This window comes from Aulostomus chinensis, chromosome 16, assembly GCF_037954235.1.
Source record: "Aulostomus chinensis isolate RoL2024-O1b breed Wild chromosome 16, RoL_Achi_v1.0, whole genome shotgun sequence".
Taxonomy (NCBI): Eukaryota; Metazoa; Chordata; class Actinopteri; order Syngnathiformes; family Aulostomidae; genus Aulostomus; species Aulostomus chinensis.
In genome coordinates, this window is record NC_141335.1 from 2,595,783 (window position 1) to 2,622,601 (window position 26,819).

Consider the following 26,819-nt stretch of genomic DNA (forward strand, 5'->3'; position numbering starts at 1 on the left):
GATGATGTCACATGACATCGATCCAGTTTTTTTTTGGTCTGTAGGCGTCTGTTTCGTTTCTCCCCAGCTCCCCAAGAACGTGCAACCAGGCCGGTGTTGGTCGGCAGCACAGGAGACCAACACGCCTGGGTGACCATCACATCGCCTTTGTCACTGCTTTGTGCTCCGAACGCCCTCGAGTTTAAAAAAAAGATGTGTTTGTATTGGTGGTGGTTTAATGGTGACAGTCTGGGTCACCAAGGGATGAAAAATCACGCCAGGAATGCCTTCAATCCTCTGTCTCCTCTTCAAAATCCCTCTCCCTGCCTGCAGCAACAGTTACGTTCACTCTGCGGATACACAAAAACTTTTAAAACCCTAAAAAAGGTTTTTGTGTCGGTCTGCAATATTCCAACTCCGGCCGTTAAGTTCTTCAAGGCTGGATAAGTACAACACTAATGTAGAAATCCAATTTTGTTACCCAGTCAACAGAAAAACGTTTGCAAAGTCTTCTGCCTTTTGCTTTCACACACATTAACTCACAACACATCATGAGCAATGGCAACTGCAGGGAATGATGGCTACCACAACTGCAGAAAAAGGGTCTTTTCTTCTGGAACAAGAACTCTGAGACAGTTAAGGGGACAGCATGTAATTACTCTCAGTAAATCCGTCACTGCGAGGTCTGGTACATTATTGTCCTGATATCTGCTCATCTCGGGCCGGGAACTGTAAGAGTCCTGCCACAGCTGTCGGTGTCTAGTTTGTTCATCATTTGTCCCGATCAGTTACTGATCAATCAGGCTAATTAGCTGAGTTTGGAATGACGGGCTCGGAGACACTTCTGACCCGAGTCTCTGGTGGCCTGCATGCATTTGAAAGGATTCAGGTCCAGATATGACAGAAACATTCAAACCAGACTGACAGAGCAGAGTATTAATTCCCCAAACTGTCTTTTTGAGTTATAACTTTATCTGGAGGCTTGAAAGACACAAAGATATTCTTGGGAGCCAAGCTGTGATTTCAGAAAACAAAGCCAAGACTTGCATCTGCGCTCCCCGAGGGCTCACAAAAACATCCAGCGAGCCAGAAGACGCTAATCCTCGAACCGAGCCGCCGGCTCGTCTCAGGCTGCACCGTGATGAAGACAATCATCAGGTTCTCCCTTGAGATATTGATTTCGGCCATTATGAATCCTGGTGGTCGTATAAAACAGCGAGCGTGAACTATAACTAGAGCGTATTGATTCCTGTCGCGGGGTACACATTGTTCCATCAAAGGAGAAACACAAATCCACACAATTCTTCTCCAAGTTTGCAGTCCTGAAACGTTCCCGCACAACAAAAATAACACAGAAATGTCCGTCAGCTGCTTTTAGTTCCCACACGGCAGCCAAGATTTCTCGTCCAGATTTCCTCTTCAGCACCCAAAACAGAAAGCACCTTCACGTTTTCCGGTCGTCCTCGAGTCCGGCTGGATGTTTGGAGTGCATTTGATGACAGTTACCTTTGACCTCTGAGACCTGACCAGTTCATCCTTAAGCCCCAGTGGATATTTGTTCTAAATCTGCAGATGTTCCCTCTCAGCATTTCCAGAGATATTGTGTAAAAGCGAACGGGCGGGACCTGAGAACGTGATCCCTCTGGTCCAGAAGTGTGTGAAGACGTAGGTGGAGCCCACACACATCTGACCCATGTTCCCTGTCGCCAGGCAGGTGAGAGGTTCCCTAGACGTGCTGCAGAACTCCCGTGTAGACCACCAGTGTTCTGGTACTGTAGCTCCTGCATTGTGAGGACGAGTTGTCCCACACTGGACTCCATCTGACCACCGTAGGACGGAGGTCATGTGTGCTAGCGAGGAGGCTGAAACCGGCCGTGCTGGTGTTTGTCACCAGTGTGTGTCAGGTAGTGAGCTTTTCTCACAGCGCAGCACCACACCGGCTGGCTACTGGCCAGCTATGCTAGCTGTAGTCCCGCAGATGAGGGAGGGAGAGGAGCAGGGCAGCCAGCTGGTGAGGAAGATGAGGAGGTTGCAGGTACAGAGAGGCAGCGTGAAAGATGCTTCACCCCACGTTAGCAGGAAATTCTCCAGCCTCTGACCGCGCACCGCGAGCTGAGGGGTCATTGGTTGATCCCTGTGTGAGGAATGTCAGAGTCGACCTTGCGGGGGTTTGCCACCGGTCTCTGTGGGGGTCAAACATGAGGTGCTGTCAGAGATTTGAGGTCCTGTGAACAGGGACAGCGTGGCCCGCCGCTCACCAGCAGCCATGGCTGCTCAGAGAGCGCCATGTTAACTCAGCCAATTTGTTTAGGCTTTATCACGTGAGAACAACCACAAATTCAAAGTCCAAACAGCTACACTCTCACCTGAAGGACGCTCCAAAGATCCAGTAGAAGGACAGCTCAGCCTTCACCTACGGGAGTGAACGCATGCGAGACACGAGGTCTAGGCCCTAGTCGGTGCCGTGGTCCCTGTCTGGTTAGGTTAGAGCGACCTGCGCCCTTGCATGTTTTGTGTTTTTAAACTTGTCTTTTTTCTTGAGAGAACTTCGAAAAACCACAGTCAGGGAACCAGAATTATATTGCGTGAATGTGATGAGATGATCATGCATAAAAGACAACACGGGCAGTTTGAGGGTGATGAACGCCAACTGTCAAAGTCCCTAACAGGAAGAAGAATTCACTGTTGAGGGCAAACGGATGGTTTTAAGAAGATAAATGAATGAATCAAATGTCGACTGTGTTCAGCCGCGTATACAAAGATCCGTCCTCATCAGCCGGATATGAAGACCGGCGTTTTGTTTTCATGGCTTTGTCACTTACACATACAAACCCATTCATCTACAACATTTTAATATTTGGCTTTTATCTGAGAGCCTTAAATTCTGCTTGCTTTTACTTCCCGCCGCCACAGGAAGGAAACTCTGCTCGATTCTTATTGAGATTCTGTGTCATGTGACTACAGCAGGTATTCTGGCAGCCAGCCACTTTTTGCAGGCTTGCGTTTCCTTTCTTCAGCCCTCCTGGGACGTACAGCACTACCTTCTCCTTTCAACTGTGCTGCCTCTGCTGCTGCTGCTCACATACACTTCTTTGCTCCAATTTTGCAGCTCTTTTGCTGGCGAAAGGACCATCTGCCTTGCCTCTAAATTAGGGAGAGTATTTGTCAAATGTCCTGTGATGGGAATACTGATCCGTGTGCTGCTTTGCATTTCTAGTCAAGATAAATGACAAGGTCAAGGATGTGGAGACGTGCAGCTTTTCCATATCAATATTCATTAACTTAGAGAAGTGGAACATAAATTTTTGTAAGGTTTTGTTGTCACGAGAGGCAAAAATAAGGAAATCTCGAGCATTTCAACCCAGCTCACACCCAGGTAGCTCTATCCAGGGTGATGTTTCTGACTGAAAACAGGAGCTATTCGTCTCCTTTCACATGTCAGATCTGAACAGCCCGATGAACACGAGCTGCTGCCTGCCTGTGGGCACATTTCTGCAAGTTTAAAGCACCGAGAGACAGCAAACAGTGGCGCTAAACCCTGCTGTTAGCCTTTGGGAAATTGGTTTGGCTTGTTGTTATTCCTGCCTCTGGAGTTGGATCCTATTATAGATCATTTTTAACCTCCCCCCAAGGGCCAAAATAGGAATATTGATTGGCTTATACAAAGCCAACTGTGAAGAAAATGAAAAAGAAAAAAGAAAACTGATATCGATTTTTGACGGTTTGTTTGTAATTAAATAGCAGAATAAGGAAGTGCACCGTAGAGAATGGTTGAACGGGGATAACGGGGGTCCTCAGAATCCAGAGCAGGTACATCACGTCATGTCTGCCCACGTTATTGTCCCTCGCTGACAGCTGCGCCATGTTTAACAGAGCAGATGTGCCATAAAACATGCATGCAAGGACGGTGTATTGAATACCATTACAGCCCTTTTAATAAGACAGACCAGAGAGAACACACACACACACACACACACACACACACACACACACACACACACACACACACACACTAAAACACACTAAAACACAGCCAGGTGCAGGCTGAGAGTCAAGTGACGGCAGAATGAGGAGGATTAAATGGGCCTTGGGACAAGATTGTAAAAAAGATTATAAACTGCGACAGAAGTTTGGCAGCCCCTGCTGTCAGAAAGCTGTTAGTGCAACTGGCAGGGCTACCCTCATACCACGCAGTTAGAGAGCAGCACAGAGGGCCACCATTAGCTCCAAGCTACATATACATGGCTAGAGGTGGCGTCAGAAAACATCTTTGTGAGCTCCAGACTCCTATTTGTTAGTACTGGAAAAGCAAAATCTATTTTCTGAGTGAAGTGTTGAGTCCCAGTGTCTCAGTTCCATTCAAACCATCCTGGTTCTTAAGGAATCCTGCTGAACAACCACAACCTTCTTGCTGGGGGCCACTGTGCTGCCTCCTCTCTAGAAAATAAAATTTGGAAAACATTTAGCCAATCAAATCAAATCTAAGTACAAAATGATGTTTCTGATTGAGAAAGGTGTCCTGTTTCAACAGTAGACGTACGTCCGCAGATTCCTGCTGCTATTTGGAAACTAACTGTCTCTTGTTATCTCCGTTATTGCTCCCTTCTGTTGAGAACGTCCTCTTTGACTCATAAAAAGATTTTTCCCTTCTTTCCTCCAGCTGCTAAATGTGATCATGCTCCAGAGCACATGGATCTTGCGGTCCTACATTATGACCATAGCTACAGTCGTGATGACAACTCCGAACACTGGTCCTCCTCGCTGCCAAGCCATGTTCGTTTGATTTAGACCGGGCTGAGCGAGAGGACGGGGGCTGCGAGGGCAGGATGTGACCGGTGTCCGGGGGATTTCCACTGTCTGTGATTGATTTCTATCTGCTGAGCTCAGAGACGCATCAGCTCATGTGCTTAATGAGAAAACGGGGTGGAAAAATGAGACAAAAGGATATTGCGGCTTTCAAATAATGATGAAACATCCTTTACTGTGACCTCTGCAGGCTCACGGGAAGGTTGTTCCTCCTGGATCTGAAAAATGAAGCTTTTCATTCAATATTTCTGCCTTGCAAGCATAAAAAAATACCATTCTTCAGATTATAAAGGATTAATTTACACTGGTTTGACTCTAGAGGGCAGGAAATGGCTGGAACCTGCAAAGGGGGGTGGTGGTGTAATGACTAAGGCCATTGAGCATTTTCAGTAAATTGGGGTCAAAAGTCATGCTGTTGGTAAAAGGCTGGTTTTTGGGTCAGGTTTAATTTTAGGTTCATGTCCCCAGCAATGGATACTGGATGCGAATTCTCCAAAAATGACTCTAGTAGAAGGTTGTTTGGGTGAAAAATGTGGTCCTGAAGAAGGAGGAGGAAAGGACCATGACCTCCCAGCGGTTTAAGCCCCCGGCCCACCTTCATGTGAGGGGCCTCCTCGGACTGGACTCAGACAAACCTCTTGATTGGTGGGATTCCTCCATATGGGATGTTTTCTTGGCTGCGGCGCAGCTGGAGGAGGTGACTCCCAACACGGTGCAGTAACACGGCCTTGACATCATCTGTCAGCTCTGGGAGAGAAAGAGACACATTCAGATGGAACTTTGGCACCTCGACCTGCACCGGGCAACCAGAGGCGGCAAAATGGATGCCCAGCGGCCTCTGAGAAAAGCTTGGAAGCACAAATAAAAGAGAGCAATCCACAAATAATAAAAGTTGTTAGTTAAAAGTAAAAATAAAGTCTTAAAGTTTAAACTGAAAAAAGGGCCTTAATTAAAAATAGTGTCAGTAGTTTTAGTTTAGTTTAGGTCAACATCAGGAACTAAAGTCCTGAGAGTCACGCCGGAACGATTAAACCAAGAAATGAAACTTCTGCCTTCTTGAGTGAGTCTGGGCAACAGAAACAAGCCATGAAGAATGAAGACACGTTTCAGGCCTAAAATGCTCTAGACTGACCAGGAGGGGGCAGCAGTGTTCAAGGTTCGCCCCCCTGGAGGCTGTATAGTGACATCACATGCTTGTAGCTGGAAGGACAGGTGTTACGTAACCGGCTTTAACGTGCAGCAGATTGGCCTCTTACCTGCAGGCTTTTATATGCAGTCAAAATGAAACTCGGGGTGGTAAAAGTACACAAATCACGATTCAAGTAGAAGCACAGATACTCCTGTCAAAAAAAGTCAGGAGAAGTACTGAGTCACACGTTGTCCTCCAGTGAAAGAGAAGAAGTACAGCTGTTAGAGTACTCAGAAGTATAGAACAAAAAAAAACAGTTCAGACCCTTTTTCTTTACCCATTATTCATTCCTTAAAAAAGACAAATAAAGCCTCGTAAACATCGTCTTCCTCAAGCCTCTCCACACCTGCAGGACAGCCATTTTTCTCGACCCTAAAACTAAAGAAACAAGCTTGTTTTGTTTGTTTGTTTTCACATTCAAAAGTACAAATACTTGTGCTAAAATTTCAGGGAGAAAACAATGAAAAGCGGCGGGAGAAATAAATCGTAAAGTACAAAAAGTCAACTCAAGGACATGGAACAAAGTACTTGTACTTTTTATCTTCCAATTTCTGCTGAAATCTAAAAGTGTCAAAGTCTTTCTGTCTGTGCAGTGCTGACATGCTGGTCAGCTGGAAGCCCAAATTTGTCCGTTCCTTTTGTTATTACACGTTGCACCACTTCTTTTGTAAATATCACCCGGTGACTAAGTCGGATCGTCAGCTGATAGAGACCTCAAGGTCACAGTAGAGATGAAGTAGTACTACTGAGCATGTTCTCGCTAAAACTCTGTCTTGGGTTTCCCCTGACGGCAGGTAAAAGCTGGGTGTCTGTGCCGGGTGTGTGCTCTTGGCCCGGTGCTGCCTCGGCCGCCAGGTACAGCACGTCCTCGCTCTTCAGCGCCGCTCAGACGGGTTCCTGCTGACTCCAGTCGAACAGCAGCATCAGCTGAGACACCGAGCAGATGTCCGACCCGGAGGAATAACCTCTGGAGTAGATCACATTTTATTAGTCACCCCCCAGAGACACATTCTTGTGCACTGTACGCTTGTCTCCTCCGTGATGTACATAAAGGTTTCTGTCTGTGCGGGAAAGTGAAGAGAATCCGATTCCTCCGATGGGCCGCATCTGAACGTCACATGCTGCGTCTGGTCGCTGACAGGGCAGATCATTGCACCCTGAGGGGGATTTGAATGATTTGACTTCCTGTACGGCAAACAAAAGAGGTGAACACGCTGTGGTTTGGTCTCTGGAGAGAAAAGAAAGCAACAACTGCATTCCTCGTGAAGCTACAGCAACACAACTGGAGGTGGAGAGATGGTGACATTTATGATAGAGCAACTAGTAGTCGGCCGCGCTCGGCGTGATCATGTGGTTAATAGTTGATGTGGCAGTCAGCCTGTCCGTGAGATTCCAGGCATGCCAGTCATAGCCTCATGTTCATCCCCCGAGGTCTCGCTTTTTAAGGACTTGGCCTTCATGTTCTTCTCCTTCTAGTTTCTATGGGAGCTTCACGTGACAGCTTACTGGTTCCTCCACACGCCTCAGTCGTCTCCTCGCGTTTCTCCTGCGACTTCTCCAAGCAGTCCCTGACATTTCCTCTCATATCTCTGAAGTGTTTTGTCTGCATCCTGCTTCACTTGCAAAGTGTCGCGGGGGGACTTGAGTGACCCGCACGTGACTGATGATGACGCGAGCATCACTGGTGGTTGTGTGATTACTTCACTCTTACAGGATCATCAAGGCCGCGTGTCCCAAACTGGGGTCTGGGTTTATTATGACTGGGGATTTGGACACAGCGATCTGGTCTTTAACAACAAGACATTTGATGATTGTCATGAATATTTTCCACGTTTTCTTGTAACCTGTGGCAATTTCCTTGTGCGTTTGAAAGAAACAAACTGGAGGGAACCTGACAAATGTCAGACAGACCGTCTGCAGGCATCAAAGCAGTTTTCTCCTCATCGTTTGCGACCGTCTCTGACGCGTCTTTTGTGTTCAAGCGCAGAAATCAAGCCACTCTGATGGTAAAGGGTCTTTGGCAAGTTGGAACAAATAAATAAATAAGAAAATTACATCGATATGGAAAAAAAATAGCAAAAAGGACAGCAAATAAAAGGGAAAATAATACAACACTATCATATTCAAACCTGTTTATTGATATGAATTAACAATTTTTTGGGGAAAAAAACTTAGCAACTTAAAGCAATGGAGTAAATTGTAGTATTGTGTGTACTCCTCCGAGGTGCCCCCTTGCAGATGGGCTCGGCCTGGTTTTCTAGCGACGCACCTGTGGTCTGGTGTTTTAAAGGGAGGCTTGCTCAAGGGCACCTTGCTGGAATGTAATGCGTTTAAAATCCACTTTCTCCAGCACTCGTCGCCCCCTCCCTCCTCCTCCCCCCAGCTGCGTCGCACTCCCCCGGCTGTCACACCAGGAGCCTCGGAGAAATCTGACGTATGTTCTCTCTCTCTCTCTCTCTCTCTCTCTCTCTCTCTCTCTCTCTCTCGCGCATTTCCTGCACCGGGAGTGAGACCGAGACGGAGTCGGCGGGAGGCGACCTGCCAGAGGTATGTCCTCCGTGAGTTAATCTCGGGAGTAAACCAGGCCGGGAGCCCCTCTCCACCCACCAAACCGCGACAGTCTCGACCCCTTCCTGGCCGCCTCTGGTGCGGCTGTGTGCAGCCGCTGTCTGGTCGCAGCAGCCCGGCTCCAACATCCCCGATGCGCCGCGGCTGCAGCCGGAGCCTCCCTCTCTCCTCACGGCGCAATGCAACACATGTTCGGCGGGGCCCTGCTGCACCCAACTGAGTTGGAGTAACTCGGGAGGTGATAAAGACATGCCAGTCACATCTGGGGCCTCGACGTCGGTGCTGCCTCGCCGGTTGGCAGCTGCTCCCGCCGGTGACTTCTGAGCAGGGCGACCCTGGGAAACCGACGGCTTTATTTTGGAGGGTTTGTGGAGGAATTCGGAGGCCAGATATTCCGACCCAGGGATTAGTGTTTAACCAGGAGGGGGCTGCGTTTGCTCTACAGGAGGACCACCGGTTGAACAGCGGTTCAGGACTAGAGGTGCCGCCATGGTGGTCTTCAACGGCCAGCTGAAGATCAAGATCCGCGAGGCGCTGGACCTCAAACCCACGGCGTGGTCCCTGCGTCACGCCGTCGGCCCCAAAACCCAAACCTTCCTCCTGGACACGTACATCGCCCTGAACGTGGACGACTCCCGCGTGGGCCAGACCTGCACCAAGCAGAAGACCAACAGCCCGGCGTGGAACGACGAGTTCACCACTGAGGTGCACGACGGCCGCGTGATAGAGCTGTCCGTCTTCCACGACGCGCCCATCGGCTACGACGACTTCGTGGCCAACTGCATCATCCAGTTCGAGGACATCCTGCACAACGGCAGCAAGCACTTCGAGGACTGGGTAAGATGTTCAGACAGCTGCCCTCCCTGGAGCTGCTGCTGCTGCTGCTGCTGGAGTAGAAGTAGCAGCAGCAGTTGTAGTTGTTGTTGTGGTAGGAGTCGTAGTAGTGGTAGTAGAAGTAGTAGTACTCCTTTACCTGCTGGCTGTTGGATTAACCAAGGTTTTGTCTGTGCTGGTCACAGTTTCCCTCAACGCAGTCCATGTAGCAGCTTCTGTGTCCTATAGAAACTCAGTTACAGGGTTTTCAGTAAGTTTTCAAGAAGAGAATATCTTATAAACTTGTTTTTATATTGATGACATCAGTAAATATCAGCTAAATTTATTGTAAGAAAATCCAACGTGGTGTCTCCCCGGTTACTGTGATTATCAACCAAAACCAGAGCGCCACAGAGGAGAATCAGCAGTTTTTGTTTGGAGAATTCACATGATTTGATCGGGTCTTGTGAACCAGACGTGTCCTGACACAGCCCGCATACACACAGTCTAATCATGTAGAACTAAGGACTCGACACACAGCCAACTGGGTGCTCCTGGGCCCCAGTGGCCCCGGCTGGTTGGCGTCCAGTGCGTCCGTGCCACTATCATCATCGACTGTACCAGCTGATATCTGGACTATTAATCCAGCAGTTGTGTCAGGGCACGGAGGAATATTAATCCACAGTCAACTGCAGAGGCATGAGTAGATATTCTGTCTCTCAGACGCACAACACCAGTCACCACACAGGAAATAAATGGAGGCCTTGTTCGCTGTGTTGTTCCCGTCAGACAGACTAGTGACCCACACACACACGCGGGCACGTGCACGGTTTATTGTTGTCTGAAGCTGATGAAGCCGACAGGTGTTTGATTATTGATGAGGCCGTCGTCTCCATTAGAGACGGAGCAAGGGATGGGTTTAGAGAGCGGGATGAAGGAGAGGAACGATGGGGCAGGAGGAGGAGAAGGAGGACAGTCCAGCTCCCGGGCCTGGCTGTGTAAACAGCGGATATTTAACCCTCCAGTCCAGGAGATGGCGACTCTTGGCAGTTTTACATGATCAGTTTTGTGTCTCTGAGCTGTGCGTGACACCTGCCAGTCACCTGAGACGTGGCTTCCTCGCAGGTCCCCCAGCATGAGAACGACACTCCTGCAGTTTTAATATTTATGTTAATCCCACATTTTTCTTTGGACGTTTAGTCGGTTAGCCTCAGTCGCCGGGGACGTGGCTATGGAGGCGGTGACCCCTCGCTTGCTGCACGGCCCTCCGGAAACACGCGAAGCCCTCTGACCTCCTCCGTGTGGTCAGAAGCGGAACGTTTCCGTCCTCCACACTGTGTCTCACCTGTTTTCATTCAGTAATCTGATGATGATGATGATGGGTCTCCGCCAGGTTGTGACACACGCTGCTCCCCGGGTAGAATGTGTCTCCGCTTCCCCTGCATCAGGCGTTATGTCATGTCTGACTTGACATCACCTCCAGAGAACTAAACAGCCTCTTGAGTTTCCCAGTGAGTAATGCTGACATAAGCTCGTGTGAAAAGGCACTTGTTGAGGGAAGGGCCGCCGCCATCCGTTCCTCCGCTCAGCTGCTTCGGTTCTGGGTGTTAAAATAAGACTTCTGCTGTCTTCCTTGAGTGATGTGTGCACTCTTTAGTAGCTCGGCTGGTGCTGCTGCCGGGCCGAGGACAGCGGTGTCGAGAAGCCAAGACTGTACTCAACTGGAATTTATCCAAATGAACACGGTGTGCCAATGCCTGTGGACATAGCAAGAAAACTGGCATGGCAACAATTCGGTTGAATGAAAGATGCTGACTCTGCGCACACGCTGAAAAACTGTTTCCTGAACCGGCCGACCATGACCACCAGATCTCTTAAAAGTCGTTTTGGCAGTGCTTGGTTGTTTCTTTCAAACAGAGCAGCGCAGGAATCAATCCTGAATCCTGGCGATAAGTTCCCTGGCCTCGGAGTCGGGTTCTGTTAAACTGCCTGAAAGGAGAGCTGTGTTTAACACTGGTTTAAGGTATTTTAAGGCTTAAAATACATCAGTAAATACCACACTTGTGAATTCTGAAGCCGTTTGAGCGTCTTAAAAAAATGGTGGTTGCTAACAAGCGGCTAAACGAGACTTCAGAGGTTGTCTGGAACACAAATAAAAAGAATCGCAAAGCTAGTTTCTTTCTATCCTCGATACTTAGTTTCATTCCCTGTCCTTTAATATGTGTGATCATCACAAATGGAACACCTCTTTTATGATTTTTTAAAAATAAATAAAGCACAGTAAAATACATAATATATTTTAACAATTTTCAAGCAGGGCAGCGCGGTGGGGCAGTGGTCCTCCCTGTGGCCCCCCAGCAACAAGGTTGTGGGTGGAGCCCCGGCTGCAGCACGGGGTCTTTCTGGGTGAGTCTCCATGTTCTCCCTGTTCCTGCTGGGTTCTCTCTGGTACTCCAGCTTCCTCCACAGTCCAAAGACATCAAGAGGGACCAGGTTAATCCAGACTCTAAATTGACCGTAGGCGTGGCTGGGAGAGCCAATGGTTGTCTGTCTCTATGTGTTGGCCCTGCCATGGACTGGTGACCCGTCCAGGGGGGAGGCTGCTGGGATAGGCTCCACCCCCACCACCCTCAACAGGAGAAGAGGGGGAACATGGAAGGAGGGATGTATTTTTCGAGCAGGAGTGAAGGCATCAGCTCAACTATTCTAACTTTCTTCAGGGTTTCTCACCAGCTCTTTCTCAGCTCCTCTCAGCATTGTCATCTTCCCCTGTGTTTTTTTTAAGCGCCTCATCTTTGTTCTCAGAGAAACCCTCACAGTGGCTTTGAAACCGTGTGTACAGAACTCCTCTTATCCCCAGAAACACAGAGCGATGCTCAAGTGTTTAGACTTGAACTGATGATTTGATCGTCTTCCCGGCGCTCGTCTCATGGTGTTCCACAGCTAACGAGGTAGCATTGATTCCCATTGATTGAGGTAACCCTGAGTCTAACGCTCCCACGCTACTCTGATGTTGAAATACTACATTTCGGTTAGCGGGGCCCATGTGAACAGAAACCTCATGTCCATGTCAGAACTTGTACCTGCCGATTAGAAACAAAATGTCATGATCTCCTGCAAGCCTGCACACAGAGGCCTGAGATGGAAGCGTGAGATACCCGCTGAGCCAGCACATGCATGCAGAGAAAAGAGGTTGAGTAATAGGTGGTGCAAAACACTGCAGATGCTCAAAGCCGACTCGCCGAAATTAAAGCACTCGGGCTTTTTCATCGGCTCTGGGAGTTACTGACCTACTGACAGAATCAAACAGGAACCCCCTGGGAGGAGCTGCGACGTCAGGCTGGTCTTTATCACACTCATTTGAACGTGTATCCAAGTGATGAGGGAAGAAGTTCTGCATAGTCTTGGTCCCCTGTGGTGTTTGCAGGGCTGCGGGGTTTACACGCTTGTGAAAAATACACATCGCCAGAAAATTATTTTTAAAAAAAATCGCGTCACAAATACCTGCAGATTTGAGTATACTCAGTGAGCTCAGTGAAGACCGACGCAGAAAACTCAGAAATTACATCCTGAAAAAAGCCGTTTCAGAGATTGTGTGGTGGTGGTGGAAGTTTCCTCAAAGGCATGGAAATGTCCTGGAATTCATTGGTAAATCCCTGAAATGTTTCCAGAGGCTGTAGTGCAGCGTTTCTCCCAGTGTGGAAGCACTTCCGACACTGTCAAGAATGCTTATTTCAGTCCGTGTAACATCAGGACCTTAAAACTCCTCTTTGGGCCTAAACCGACGCAGCGTTGTTCCATAAGAAAGTTCAGGCGTGTAAGGAATGAATGGTGTCAGAACATCTGTAGTGATGGTAAACGAGGTGCGTTACATCCCCCCGCTGAACGCTAAACTGGGATGGTTTAAAATGCATCCAATGACCTTGTGATTTCCAGTAAATGCGGTCCTGTGAGCAAACGGCAGTCCTGTTTGGCTGCTGGTGAGAGAAACGGGAGATTAGGTGTTTAAATCTGTCAGGAGTTTCTGCTCCCTGGTGATTTCATGTGTAGGCAGCCGCCTTGTTAGGACTTGTCATTGAGGACAGAAGTGTTGTACCAGACAACAGAGTGAGTGACGGGAGGGAGAGCCGGACCAGAGCAAGACAGAGAGGCTGTTGAAGTACGCTGTCGGATTTGGAATGGCTGAGTGAGGGAGGGAGGAAACGGGGGGGGGGGGGGGGGGGGCAGCGTTTGATCTCGCCAGTAGGCTTTTAGAAATGTGCATTCATGTGTTAAATATCTTGTTTAAATGATCAGAAAGTCCTGCATGGAACACGCATGATAGAATGACAGGGAACGCCGTTTTGTTTCCTGATCAGGCAAAAAAACACTTACCGGGGAACCTGAAGGATGAAAATTTGGTAAAAATCCCTCATCGCACGTCAGATGACGGCGAGCTTTGAGAGTATTAGCACCAGAGTATTTTTGTAGTCATCCTCGAGACCCAGTGGACATTTGAGCCAAATTTGAAGACATTCCTTCAAGGCGTTCCGGAGCCACTGTGTTGAGGTTAAATTAGACGGGTGCGTTGGTCAGACATGAATCGACATTTGAGAGAATCCCACTTTGCTCCCGTTAGAGCACATCTGCTGACACCAGAGTCCCGACTGTCGAAAACATCTGTCCTGTGGCTTCCAGCACCGTTCCTGACTGAGCTCGCATTAACGTAGCTGCTCGCCACCGGTGGGGGGGTACACAGCAGGAGGCTTAGCGTTTCAAGGGGGACAGGACCTTAAAAAAGGGTTTTAAATCCCATACTGAACACATAACCACTCCTACAACAAGCACATAAATATGGATTCGTTCTTGTACCTGCAAATACCCAAATGCAGGTATCTGACCGGAACTGGAGAAGTTGGATGTCATGAAATGATCAGTAGGACTGTAGAGTTCTTCTTGTTAAGTATTTGGCCGGTGTGTGAGGGAACGCCGTGTGAGTCGTCCCTCTGCCAGCCTGTTTCCAGCTGTGGTTGTAACGCTGTCAGTGTGGCGCTGCTACTGTGACAGACTTATTTCTCTGTGGTTGTCCTGCGGTCGAAGGCGTCAACGAACACGGCTCAGCTGCCGGAGACTGAAAGTGAAGTTGACTTCGCCCACCTGATGAGTTCCCGTCGCCTCCTGTAGCCTCATTAGCTGCTGTCGACGGTTGGCCCGGCCGTCTGAGGGAATTCCCATCGCTGTGCAGCTGCAGACTGGAACGAAGCAACACACGAGTTCTTATGCAACACCGTTCACGCGCCAGATCAATAAAGCAACTGTTTTTGAGGGCATGTTTAAAACTTTCTAATATTTTCAAAATGATTGTTTGGGAGGAACAACTTTCTAGTGACTCCAACTCCTCTAACGGTCAAACGTTTCAGAACACCAGATGTTTTGTTTTGTTTTTTTCCTTTTTAAAAACCTGTTGAGAAGCCAATCAGGTTCCCGGCACATTTTAACTGCAGTCTCGTGCGGTTGCCCGAGCCGCTGTAAACTCTCGCTCGGAGAGAGAGAAGAGGAAGAGCTCGCTCTCCTCTTGACCTGGCTTCCCTGTGGGCTGTAGTAGAGGGGTGTCCTCTCTACGGACTGGAGGAAACGGGGGCTGGGCTGTGTGTGTGTGTGTGTGTGTGTGTGTGTGTGTTTATGTGTATGTGTGAGTCTAAAAATAAATGCAGTGTGTTTGAGTCACAGGGTAGGCCCTACTTCCTGTTTTCACTGTCAGAGTTTACTTCCCAGAGAAGGAAGGGAAGCACAAAAGAAGACACCCCCCCCCCCCTGCTGTTTTCATTCAGTTATTTGCGGTCGTGTTAATGTACATTTTGGGTGCAGTGTAGATGTTATTGCTAGTTTCTGACCAACCCGGTAGTCATTTTCGCACCCACCCTTTAATAGCAAGGTACTAACGCCCGTCTGCGTGGTCGGGCGCCTTGTTGACTCATTCCTATTTCGATGCAGTGAAAACATTGGCACTGACGCTGTATTTTCCCAGTTATCCAGGGCCTCGTTCTTGAAACCATTATTACAGTTCACGTGCAGAGGCCTTTAAGGACCTCCAGCTCCTGCTGGGACAGTTCGCAGCCTAATGTGAAGCGTCTGGGATGGGAATCAGCACCTCCAAGTCTGAGGCCATGGTCCTCAGCCGGAAAAGGGTGGCCTGCCCACTCCAGGTCGGGGGGGAGGTACTGCCTCAGATTGACAGGCGGATTGGGGCGGCATATGCAGTGATGGGGGTGCTAAACCTGTCCGTTGTGGTGAAGAGGGAGCTTAGCCAAAAGGCGAGGCTCTCGATTTACCAGTCAATCTACGTTCAACCCCTCATCTGTGAGCTCTGGGTAATGACTGAAAGAACGAGATCGCAAATACAAGCGGCCGAAATGAGTTTCCTCCTCAGGGAGGCTGCGCTCTCTCTTAGAGACAGGGTGAGAAGCTCAGTCATTCGGGAGGGACTCAGAGTAGAGCTGCTGCTCCTCCATGTTGAGAGGAGTCAGTGGAGGTGGTTCAGGCTTCTGGTGAGGACGCCTCCCTCAGGAGGTGTGCCTGGCATGCCCAACCGGGAGGAGGCCTCGAGGCCAACCCAGGACACGAGGGATTATATCTCTCGGCTGCCCTGGGAACGCCTCGGGATTCCCCCGGAAGAGCTGGTGGATGTGGCTCGGGAGAGGAAAGTCTGGGCCTCTTTGCTGAGGCTGCTGCCCCCGCGACCCGGACCCACCAGATAAGCGGAGGACGGCGATGACTCTCATCCATGAATAAATAAGATAAGATGAATTTCATCCAGCGTGCAAGGCAGGATGGTAGTTCAGAGATTGGACGTGAGGGTGTGCAGAAATGGTGCGGAGGTTTAGTTTCGCTTGTTAGCTTGTCAAAGTTCATCTTGGAGTGGCTGTGACTGGGGTCAGCCTGCCTGAGTATCTGCCCTGTTTGTAGATGTTGGTTGGTTTGTGGATCCTCACAGCCACATGACTGTGGCTTGACTAAGGTTCATGTGATACACAAGCTGTCCCAGAGTTTTACAGTGTGTGTGTGTGTGTGTGTGTGAGAGTGAGGGAGAGAGAGAGAAAGAGAGGAATGCATCTGAGTGTGTTATTAGGTTAACATACATGTAAGGTTCTTTAAGGCTCCGTTGACTACGTGACATTGGTGATTGAATCTTTGACTCAACCTCAGCAAGAGATATGAAATCCTTAAAAGCTCCTGAACAGGCCCAAAGGCACCATCTTTCCTGGGTTGCCATGGACACCACGCAGACAACAAGATAAACAGCACAAACAAACAGAACAGTCACATTACCTTAAGCTGACCTGAGGCAGGTCGGTTCTTTCCAAGTTTGTTACTGAGGCGAATTTGATCTGTTTTTTCAGCTGCTAGACGTATGGAACTTCTTCACAGAACCCTTCACAGCAAAGCCCTGTTATGTAGCTCGCTTCTAGCCTGTTAGCTGGTTTTCACTCGGACACCGTCCACGGTCTATTCGACGAAACAACAAAACTTACTTTTTTTTTCAGTGGCCAGTAAATTAATTGACCTCCGGTGTGTTATAATAACTTAAAGACTGTGGATGTGTGTGGAAACGGGGCAAAAGTCACACAAAAAAAGAAACAAAAGGAGGAACTTCACAAAAACAAAAGAGGTACGAGTCAACGTTCATTCCTAAAGGAACATTCGTGACTTAAGAAGTCTTTGTGAGGTCCCTCATTAAGAAATTGCAGACAATGCTAGGAAAGGCAAGCTAACGTGCTACGAGCTAGCAAACAGGCTCTCGCTGTCTCTGAAGCTGTCTTTGGTGGCAGCTCAATGGAGAGTAGTACTATTATGTGTTGAGGTGTGAGGGCGACAAACAAATAGTCAAGCCAAGTAGCCACGTACAGAACTAATGTCGGGTGTTCATCAAACACTAGTCGAGTTTCCATCAACAGATTTTGAAATATCGCACCAGAAGTCTGATGGAAATGGCAAAATTCCAAAGATCTCCCCAAATATCGTTAAAAAAATGTTGTTTGTACTTATTTAGCTTTTTTTTTTTAGTAGTAAATGTGCCAAACCAGAGATAGAAACCCTTCACATAACCTCTGACCTGGCAAATCTTGAACTCACCAGCTGATTGGTTGTTTTGGCCATCGTCATGGTGGATTTTCTTAAAACTCTCCGGACAGCAGCAACATGTCCCATAGGAGCCGGTATGTAAGAACCATTACAACATATCTGCTCCTATTCTGTCTCAGCCTCAGCTATGCTCAGAGTTCCCCATACCGCCATCTTCAGGTGAGATTCTATAGCCTATTTTATTCACTCAATCAACAAATGACATCACAGCGAATATGCTTTTCCTTCTATTTGGCATATCCACAGTTTGCTTAAAATTAGCTTGAAAATTTAATGGCAGCACCTTCTAAGAGTATGAGTTTGTAGCTGCGATAACTGTTGTTTATTGCTCAGAAATTAGCTTGGTAGCTTGCTACGCTAACAACAGCAGCAACGTTAGCGTGTTGATTTGCTTGTATCACAAAAACTTTGTGGGAAAGTTCCTTTTGACTGGGCTGGGTGAATCCACAAAACAAGAGTTTGTTTATTCCTGCTCTCACACAGCCCTGCCCCCAAAGGTGCGCTGCAAGATGTTGATGAAGCAGATTTTTTTAAGTGTGTCACGTGGTGCGTTCAAGGCCCTCGCAGCTCTGCAGTCTGCTGTGTATAAAAGCCACACAGCCCTAATATGAATCTTTAAGAGGAACTGATGGTAGACTAATGCTGCAGGTATGTTTTGAGTTAGTGCTGAAGGCGTGTGTGTGTGTGTGTGTGTGTGTGTGTGTGTGTGTGTGTGTGTGTGTGTGTGTTATAGAACTCATAGACAGGTGGTTCAAGCAGATTACACTGTACAAGAGAACTGGCAAATAACCAAGAGCAAGCCATAATATAGAGTTGTGTGTGTGTGTGTGTCCTGTGGCGTGGTGTGTTTATGGTCCTGCTTATTAGGAAAGCAAAGTAACATTATGCATCTTGTGTGTGTTTATGGTGTATATATAGTTATAGGCGTGTGTGTGTGTGTGTGTGTGTGTGTGTGTGCACGCGTGTGTGGGGAGACTAGAGTACAGGCAGATGGGTGTGTGGGTGGTCTCTTCCCATCTGAGAATGAGAGACCAATAAAGACAAGTGTTATGACAGTGAAGGTGGCGTGCTGATATCTGCAGAGACACAACGTCTCTCTTTCAGAATGTTCTGTCATTTTTCTGGATGTATTCAATGTCATCAGTTCCACCAGTGCTGGGCCATGTACTGTGCGTGTGTGTGTGTGTGTGTGTGTGTGTGTGTGTGTTTGTGTGTGTGTGTGTATATATAATATAATCTCAATCATAGTATTTTTTTGGTGTTGTACACATCCAGTGCAGCGTCCTTCTTTCTCTGCCCGACTTAAGTGCTGCTCAGTCGGCCCGGTGCAGCTCCACAGGCCCCTGGAGACAAACAACATCCATCTGTCTGCTGCATCTTCCAGTTTTGAGAAGTTGTTGTTCACTAGTTCTGGGACCGAGACCTGCAGTTCCTAAGGTGCACAATAGCGCCCCCTAACACACGACAGTGATAACACCAATTGCCCAAAAATCGTATACCACTTTACCGAGTCCTAAATTCCGTTTTGCCAAAAATACACTTAAAAACCACTTCATTGTACTCGTCGTGTGTGTGGGCAAACATGGATGTGAACTTTATACACTGGACAGTACCACTGAATGTTTTCCTCACGTGGCATCAGAGGTCAACCCGGAAATTCTGGAAAAGTCAGAATAGGATTTAAAACTTTTGTAATCCGTGTTACTTTTAACTCTACTGAAGTTCCTGTTCTTGTGTTATTGGTTTGCTGGTGTTTGGACTGCAGACATTTGAAATAACAGCAAGCACTTAGTAAGGCTTGGTGATGGTGATGTTGTATTATGAGGCATCATTTCTGTGTGTGTGTGTGTGTGTGTGTGTGTGTGAAGGGTCTGCAGTGTGTCACTCCAAAGAGGCCGTGTGCTCTCTGTCACTGAGAACACATAAAACACCATGTCCTCCCAGCTCTCTCTCCATCTCTCTCTCTCCATCTCTCTCTCTCTGTCTCTCTCTCTCTTGCTGTCCTCTTCGCTCTGTCTTGGCGTTTTGTTTCTTCAACCGCGTCGGCGCTGGTGCTGATTAATAGCAGACGCGATGTGTCGGCAGGCTTCCCTCCGTGTGCACACTGCATTCTACTGCTCCATCTGATGTAGGAACTGTAGGCTGTTTCTCTTCTCTTGGTCTGGTGAACAAGGACCGGCGATGGTTGGGTTCATGTGCCCACCTCTCACCCGTTCTTGTGCGTGTTGTTCAAGACGGAAGCTTTCGTTGAGGAGGGGGCTCCATGGAACAATATTACATAGTTATGACGGTACTTATCAGAGGGTTGTGCAGAATGGCTGAAAAAAATTGTGATTTGGTTCGTTCACTAATGAGCCACTTTGATGATGTCGGCAGTCGAAATGCGGCGGTTAGCCACGCAGAGCTAACGTTAGCCTCCAGTGAAGGAACTACACCACAGTCACATGACTTCTACATCAAGTGTGCTTGCACAAATGAGATTCAATCAAAAAATAACAATGCGCCCTGCTGTAATTTTCAAACCCCTGGCAGGTGCAACCCCCTACTTCACGCTTTCTGTTTTCAGTGTGTTCCATTCAGCCAATTGTTGCCAATTTTCTTGTAAATATTAATTAATTATTCAAAGTGCAAAGTGGAGCAGAGTTCAAAGTTATTTGAAATGAATGTAGAAATATAAAAATCCATCTTCAGTTAACGGACGTGATTGTGGCAGGATGGCTGGTCAGAACCTGCGGTGTGGTGAGTGTTGCAGGCTGTTCCTGATTCATTGGGTCCAGAGATGCAGCTGTCCAAGGTAGTCAGGAACTAATAAATACCGATGAGCAGTGCGCAGTACATAACATTAAGAGATTATTGTAAATTTAGTGTGTGTGTGTGTGTGTGTGTGTGTGTGTGTTTGTGTCTAGAGTGGATTGGCTCCAAAAGTTCAGCAGTTCAAGTCATGTGCTTTCACTTCAACCTTGACAGGCTGAGTGTGTGTGTGTGTGTGTGTGTGTGTGTGTGTGTGTGTGTGTGTGTGTGAGTGAGATCAGACAGCTGACAGGTGTGGACAAGAGTCCTTACTTGCTGAAGGACCTTTATTTTTGGGTCTGAATCTCTAGGAGATTTCACTGAAAACTCTCTCTCTCTCTCTCTCTCTCTCTCTCTCTCTCTCTCTATCTCTCACACACACACACACTAACCCTTATGTAATAAGGGCTCTGACACTTCAATTACAGCTGATAAATAAAGCTGATAGGTGGCAGTAACACTCGTTATCAACCGCCATTAAAAAAGTCCCAACGTGGTGCATCAGCAACACTTTAATCAGCGCCACCGCTCCTGTTTATATCCATTTGAGACCTCTTTAGGTGAGAATGTGGTGATGTGACATTCAAACCTTTAATTTGTGGTTGTTTTATATCGTGAAAGCCAACAGTTCGCTGACTGAGCTGTTGTGGCTGCGGACCGAGTGCTAACTGGTCCCAGCTGCTGGTGAGTGGCCAGTCATGCTAAGTTACGTAGCTGTCTGTGCTAGTAGGACCTGCTAGTAGTAGTAGTGTAGTAGGACATGCTAGTAGTAGTAGTGTAGTAGTGCTAGTAGGACCTGCTAGTAGTAGTAGTGTAGTAGTGCTAGTAGGACCTGCTAGTAGTAGTAGCAATAGTGTAGTAGGACCTGCAAGTAGTAGTAGTAGTGTAGTAGGACCTGCAAGTAGTAGTAGTAGTGTAGTAGGACCTGCTAGTAGTAGTAGCAATAGTGCAGCAGTGCACTATTGCTACTACTGGGACAGGACCTGAAATTTCTGAGAGCATCACGTCAAACCGCTACAGAGACATTTGAAACGGTGGGAACCGCATCATGATTCGGCTGCTCTTGGCCTCCGACCTTCAGGGATGACCAGCCGGTCTTAGTGGCAGGCGAGCGGTGCAGAACGCTAGCTAGGCATGCTAGCTGCTCTTGCGGTGTCTGGACTACCTCCACGGTGGAAAATGATCTCAGAATTTGTGATTTTAGGGAACTTCTTTTTAAAATCTGCATGCTTGGTATCAGAGGGCTGCACGGTGGTGCAGTGGTCAGCACTGTAGCCTCACAGCAAGAAGGTTCCGGGTTCGAGTCCCGGCTCGGGCACGGGATCTTTCTGTGTGGAGTCTGCATGTTCTCCCCGTGTCTGCGTGGGTTCTCTCTGGTACTCCAGCTTCCTCCACAGTCCAAAGACATCAATTTGGGGACGAGGCTGATTGATACTCTAAATTGACCGTAGGTATGAATGTGAGTGTGAATGGTTGTTCGTCTCTCTATGTTGGCCCTGCGATGGACTGGCGACCTGTCCAGGGTGAACCCCGCCTCTCGCCCGTTGACGCTGGGATAGGCTCCAGCCCCCCCGCGACCCTTAATGTGTAGGAATAAGCGGAAGATGACGATGGATGGATGGATGCTTGGTATCAATTGAAGAATGGCAAAATTTGTCTTTACATTCATAGTCAGTAATTTTGACGATTCGTTTACAAGTGTTGAAGTTCATCTTGTATATAATTGAGGTACATAATCATCAAAAATGTCAGATGGGCAGAGTGACTGTCATTATCATTATGGACACACACACACACAGAGTCAACATGCTCCTGATGCATCATGGGAAGGTGGGTGGGACGGCAGGATGGAGGGAACCTGCTCAATTGAGTTACATCCTGCAATTTAATTTGCGTGTGTGTGTGTGTGTGTGTGTGTGTCTTTTCTCTACATTTTGAGGATGTTCTCCAAAAGACTAATAAATTGAATCTGACTCTTGGTTGAATATTCGGTTAATATGCACACACGCTGGAGATGATAAGAACCATGTGATGTTCTGTTCTTGACCTGCGAGGGAAACTTAGCAGCAGCTGAATATTAGCGCTTGTTTAGCTGTATTAGTTATGTGATGAAATTAAAACTTCATGGGCTGATCAGCTTCAACAAGCCGGCAGTCATGAGTGAGCTAACAGCGGTGGACGGCTGTGGATCATGTAGCGTCCAACATGTGTCTGATATCGTCTGTATCTGCTATATTCTGTTATTTTCCATCATTTCTTGAGCCAGACAAGCAGATGGAGACCCCTCTCTCCTCCCTGTGTGTGTAACTGAGCTCCAGACCTTCTCCACAATGTCTGACTGCTAGTTAGCTTAGCTGTATTGACCGTTAGCAGTGGGGAAAGATGTCTCAAAAGTCATCGAATACACTTTCTGGCAAAAAAAAGGCCCTTCCCTGCATTAAAATAACTAGAGTTGTGCTTCACATTGGATGTTATATCAAGAAAATACCTGCAGCTGGATCCAAACGTGGACCTTTGAGTCCCCGTTTGTCAACTTTAGCACTGAAATGTCCTTCATTTGACCTACAAGCGTTATCGAATTGGCAAATGTTGTTGTGTGACTCCTGTCCGTCATGCAGCTCACACCGGAACTCTCGCTTCCACACTGACCTGCTGCTTCTTTCACATTCGAATGTTAATTTTCCCGGTTGAATGTATGCTTTTTCTAACAGTTTGAGTGTTTATGCAGACATAGATTATCCGTTGACCTTCCTGCTTCTGCTCAGGTCAGCTGATTGTTTGCCAAATATTTGCTAAGTGTTGTGTCACAACAACACGTATAAGACAGTGTGAGGACCTGCAGTGTCTGATATGATGGGGTCCTTGTCATGTTTGGCAAGAGGTTTGATTCAACACGCTGGCCTGATGCTTTCTTCATGGTGTGAAAACACTGATATAAGGAGACGAGTTTTTTCAAAATAAATCTGACGCATCAAGTCGTGAGCGCACAAACTCTCTATTTATCAGCTGTTGCTATCAAAATTTTCCGTTCCGTGTTCTGCTTGCGTGTTTTCAACGCTCACGCACGTACGCACATTACCACCTTCCTATTCTGATAAAAAATGCATCACTTCTGCATGGCCTTTGACCTCCATGTGCCGTCAGCACAGATAAACAGAGGAGTAAAACTAGTGCATCCGCTGTGAGGATTAATGCACCAAAACAAAAGTGGTGGACACACACACACACACACACACACACACACACACACACACACACACACCGAGGGTCTTTTCCTTCCTGTGCCTGCTCTATATTTAGAGACATCTGCACCTGCGAGTCTGAGCACGCTCAGTGAGCAGGAGGCCTGTGACCTCACAGGAAGGGAGGAGGCGTGTGTTTGGGATGTTTGAGGTCCATGCAGCCAGTTTGTTTTTGTCTCCTCTCGATGATGTCATGAACAGTGCTCCCACTTGTCTACCGGGGACTGCAAATGTGGCGTTACCAGGAATTCTCCTGCAGCATTTAAATTGGTCTAAGTTTCCATAACGGAGGAAACGTATTTTCCTCTTTGACAGAGTTGCGTTTTTGTTTTTTGTTTTTTTGGAATCAGTTATGCAAGTTCCTGATATGTAAATGTACTGAAAAAAAGAAAAGAGTTTGAACTGGACTGCTGAAGGTATGTCAAAAGTCAGAATCAGAATATGAAAAATAATGCAGATAAACAGTGAATAAACTCAGATGATCTCCCTGTGCGTATTTGATTCCCCCAGAAACGCCCAATAACAAGATGCCCATCATGTGATGTTTTCCGTTTGGTGTCTCTGGGTTCGAGGCTGTAGTTAGGAGGAAAGACTGAGGGAGGCCAGAGAGTCGGCTGTCGTCGAGGGAAAAACTTGCTGCACTCAAGCACAGCATGTACACATTTTAACATTTGTTCATGCTACGTTGGGAGCTCGGAGAGACATTTGAGCCCGTGGTAAACCTCACCTTGATTGGCTTCAGTAAATCTGTTCTGCCTGGTTTTCACCGGCTAGAATAACAAAGGTGTGCTAGCGTCGTTCAGCGCAGCTGTTTGCAACAGGCCCACGTCGCCAAATCATCACGAAATTCAATTCAGGTGACTCTTAGTGAAACAGGAAATGTACCCTAATTAAGTTTTGGAGAAACCAAAACCTCTGAGGGCTAGCATTCCCTGATAGCGAAGGCTGCTAGCGAAGGCTGCTAGCGTTAGCTGGCATCGCTGCTAGCAGGCTATGGCAGCCCTGTGTATTTTGTAGGTTTCTTTTTTTAGTTTTCTATGATAAAGACCATCAATAACAAAATATTTTGTTTTATTCCATCATTCAGTGCAGCGCTGAAGTGTTGTCAATGCTTACGTGTGTGTGTTGTTTGTTTTTTTACATTTCAAACCACTGAACTGTCCGAAGTGCGGGGGGTCGTCCGGTTATTTTGGACAGTCATATGTTAGTCGAGCCGGTTTGATGGATTCTATTTAGCCGCCTGAGTTCTTCAGCATGGATGCCAACATCCTCCAACTTTTGTTTGTCTTCTCTCTTGATTAATTCACTCCTTCATAAACTTTGACAGAAAAGCAGCGCTGTCACTTCCTTTGATCGACTCTCTCACAACAAAAAACTTCAATGGTATTAAATCTTTTATCTTTTTTTTTCTATAATTAAATCCTGGCTGCAGTGACAAGTTCCCTCCTCCTCTCTGTCAGATTCATGATAATATTCTGCCGCCCTCATCTGTCCATCTGCCACAACAACTTCCTTCCTTCCGTTCCTACGCTTAGAAAATGCAGATGGATGAAAACGATTATCCTGTTAAAGCTCAAAGTGTTCTCCGTGTTCTCTTCCGCTGGATGATGAAGATCCTTTGAGTCCAATGTGCCGTTCCTGTAACAAGCAAACATCACATCAGCAGAGAACCCCCCCACCTTTCACTTTCAAATGGAACGAGCCAACAACTTTCCCTGCCTCCCCCTCGCTCGCCTCTGCTTTCCATCTCCTCCTGTATACATTAGTGAACCCACGTCTGTTCACCATCTTCACTCTGTCCACTGTGTGTGTGTGTGTGTGTGTGTGTGTGTGTGTGTGTGTGTGTGTGTGTGTGTGTGTGTGCGCGCAGAGGGGGATTATGGACACCGTGGGTGGTACAGTACAAGAAGCCCCCCCGGCTGATACCCGCTTGCTTTCATGTGACAAGCTCTGAAGAACTCACACACACCATTAAACACACTTTTTCTGTAAACACACACACACACACTCGCACATGTGCAGACCCTCCATATATTAGCGAGCAGCTGTTGTCTTCACTCGGTGGGACTAAAAGAGTGTGAGGCCTTTATGTGTGCGACAGGATGTGTGTCAACCTCCAGCGTGTTGGACGAGGAGATTTGGACCAAACAGGATGCGACACACAGTTTCTGACAGGTTGGCGGCGGAGCCGGAGTGTGTTTCATCAGAGTGGAAACCAGTCACTCTGATGGGGCTTTCCCCTGAATGTGACTTGAATCATGAAGATGTTAGTGGCATCGCTTGATGATTTTCTTTTTCTTTTTTTTGTCTTTTCTGCCCCTGCATCATTGTTTACAGGCAACACAACAACAAAGATGGGATAGGGAAGCTTCCAGAGGCCAGTTACTGGCACGATGCACGATGGAGACTTTATGGACGATGACACCAGTCAGATTCTTTTAGAATGAGGAAAAAACCTTCATTCAGGAAGAGGGGAAGAAAACGCAGTCTCAGTTTTTCTAAATATTGTGAAGCTCTAAGCTAATTCTGACAAAGTACCTGGTGTACTATGAAGATATATTCACATTCACATGAGTTACAGTGCAGCATCTTCGGCGCCACCCCCTGGCAGTGACGGGTTTTATGAACATCTGCGGAGAGTTGAGCTCTGCGGTTACGTCCGGTCCGCTCGCTTGTCCTCCTGTTTAAGTTCTTTTGCTTCCAGAGTTGCCATCCTCTAACACTCTGTCTTCCCGCCAACTACGAGAACCAATCAGGAGCCACTTTACTGCCGGGGTGCGGTTAGAATTCCGTCCTGACTGGGTTGAGTTCTTTCTAGTTGCTCATCGTGGTTCTGGGTTGGAGCAGATCCAGATGTACCTCAGCACTTCTGAGTTACTCGGCTATTAGATGTAGTTTTACTGCTTTGACTGTATCACGGTGCGACTCTGATATACGTACTTGTTTCACTATTAGAATTTGATCCATTTGGTCTGATCGCATTAGGAAAGTCTGGAAGAGCTGCAGGATTAGATTACACACACACACTCGAGTTAGCCGAGGGTGAACAGATCCTCGGAAACGCTTCAGTAGTTCAGTAATCTTTTTTTTTCTTTTTTTTTATGGCGTCGTTTATTTGTTTCTGTGGCACAAAACTGTGATCAAATAGAACAAAAACAGACATTAGCACTGGCATCACCTCGGTTTTTCATTAAAACATCGGTTTTGGTTGAGAATTTGCCAAACCTGACAGATTTATTCCCTAAAATAATGTGCTACATGAGTGTTTGAGCTCACAGGACGTGTCCTGCAGGGACGTGCACATGAGCACA

At 47.4% G+C, this 26,819-nt stretch overlaps 1 protein-coding gene across 4 annotated transcripts in view; it reads left to right on the top strand.

The window, feature by feature from the left end:
• The first annotated feature begins 8,389 nt into the window (after nt 1-8,389).
• Nucleotides 8,390-26,819, top strand: part of LOC147247121 (protein kinase C epsilon type-like) — a 52,271-nt gene continuing 33,841 nt past the window's right edge. Inside the window, exon 1 of one of the 4 annotated variants that reach the window (XM_086180697.1) lies at nt 8,390-9,379. In XM_086180697.1, coding sequence (XP_086036823.1) covers nt 9,032-9,379 — 348 coding nt within the window. In that variant the 5' untranslated portion in view covers nt 8,390-9,031. The remainder of the gene's footprint in view (nt 9,380-26,819) is intronic. The other 3 variants (XM_086180696.1, XM_086180695.1, XM_086180694.1) reach the window with 3 other exon arrangements.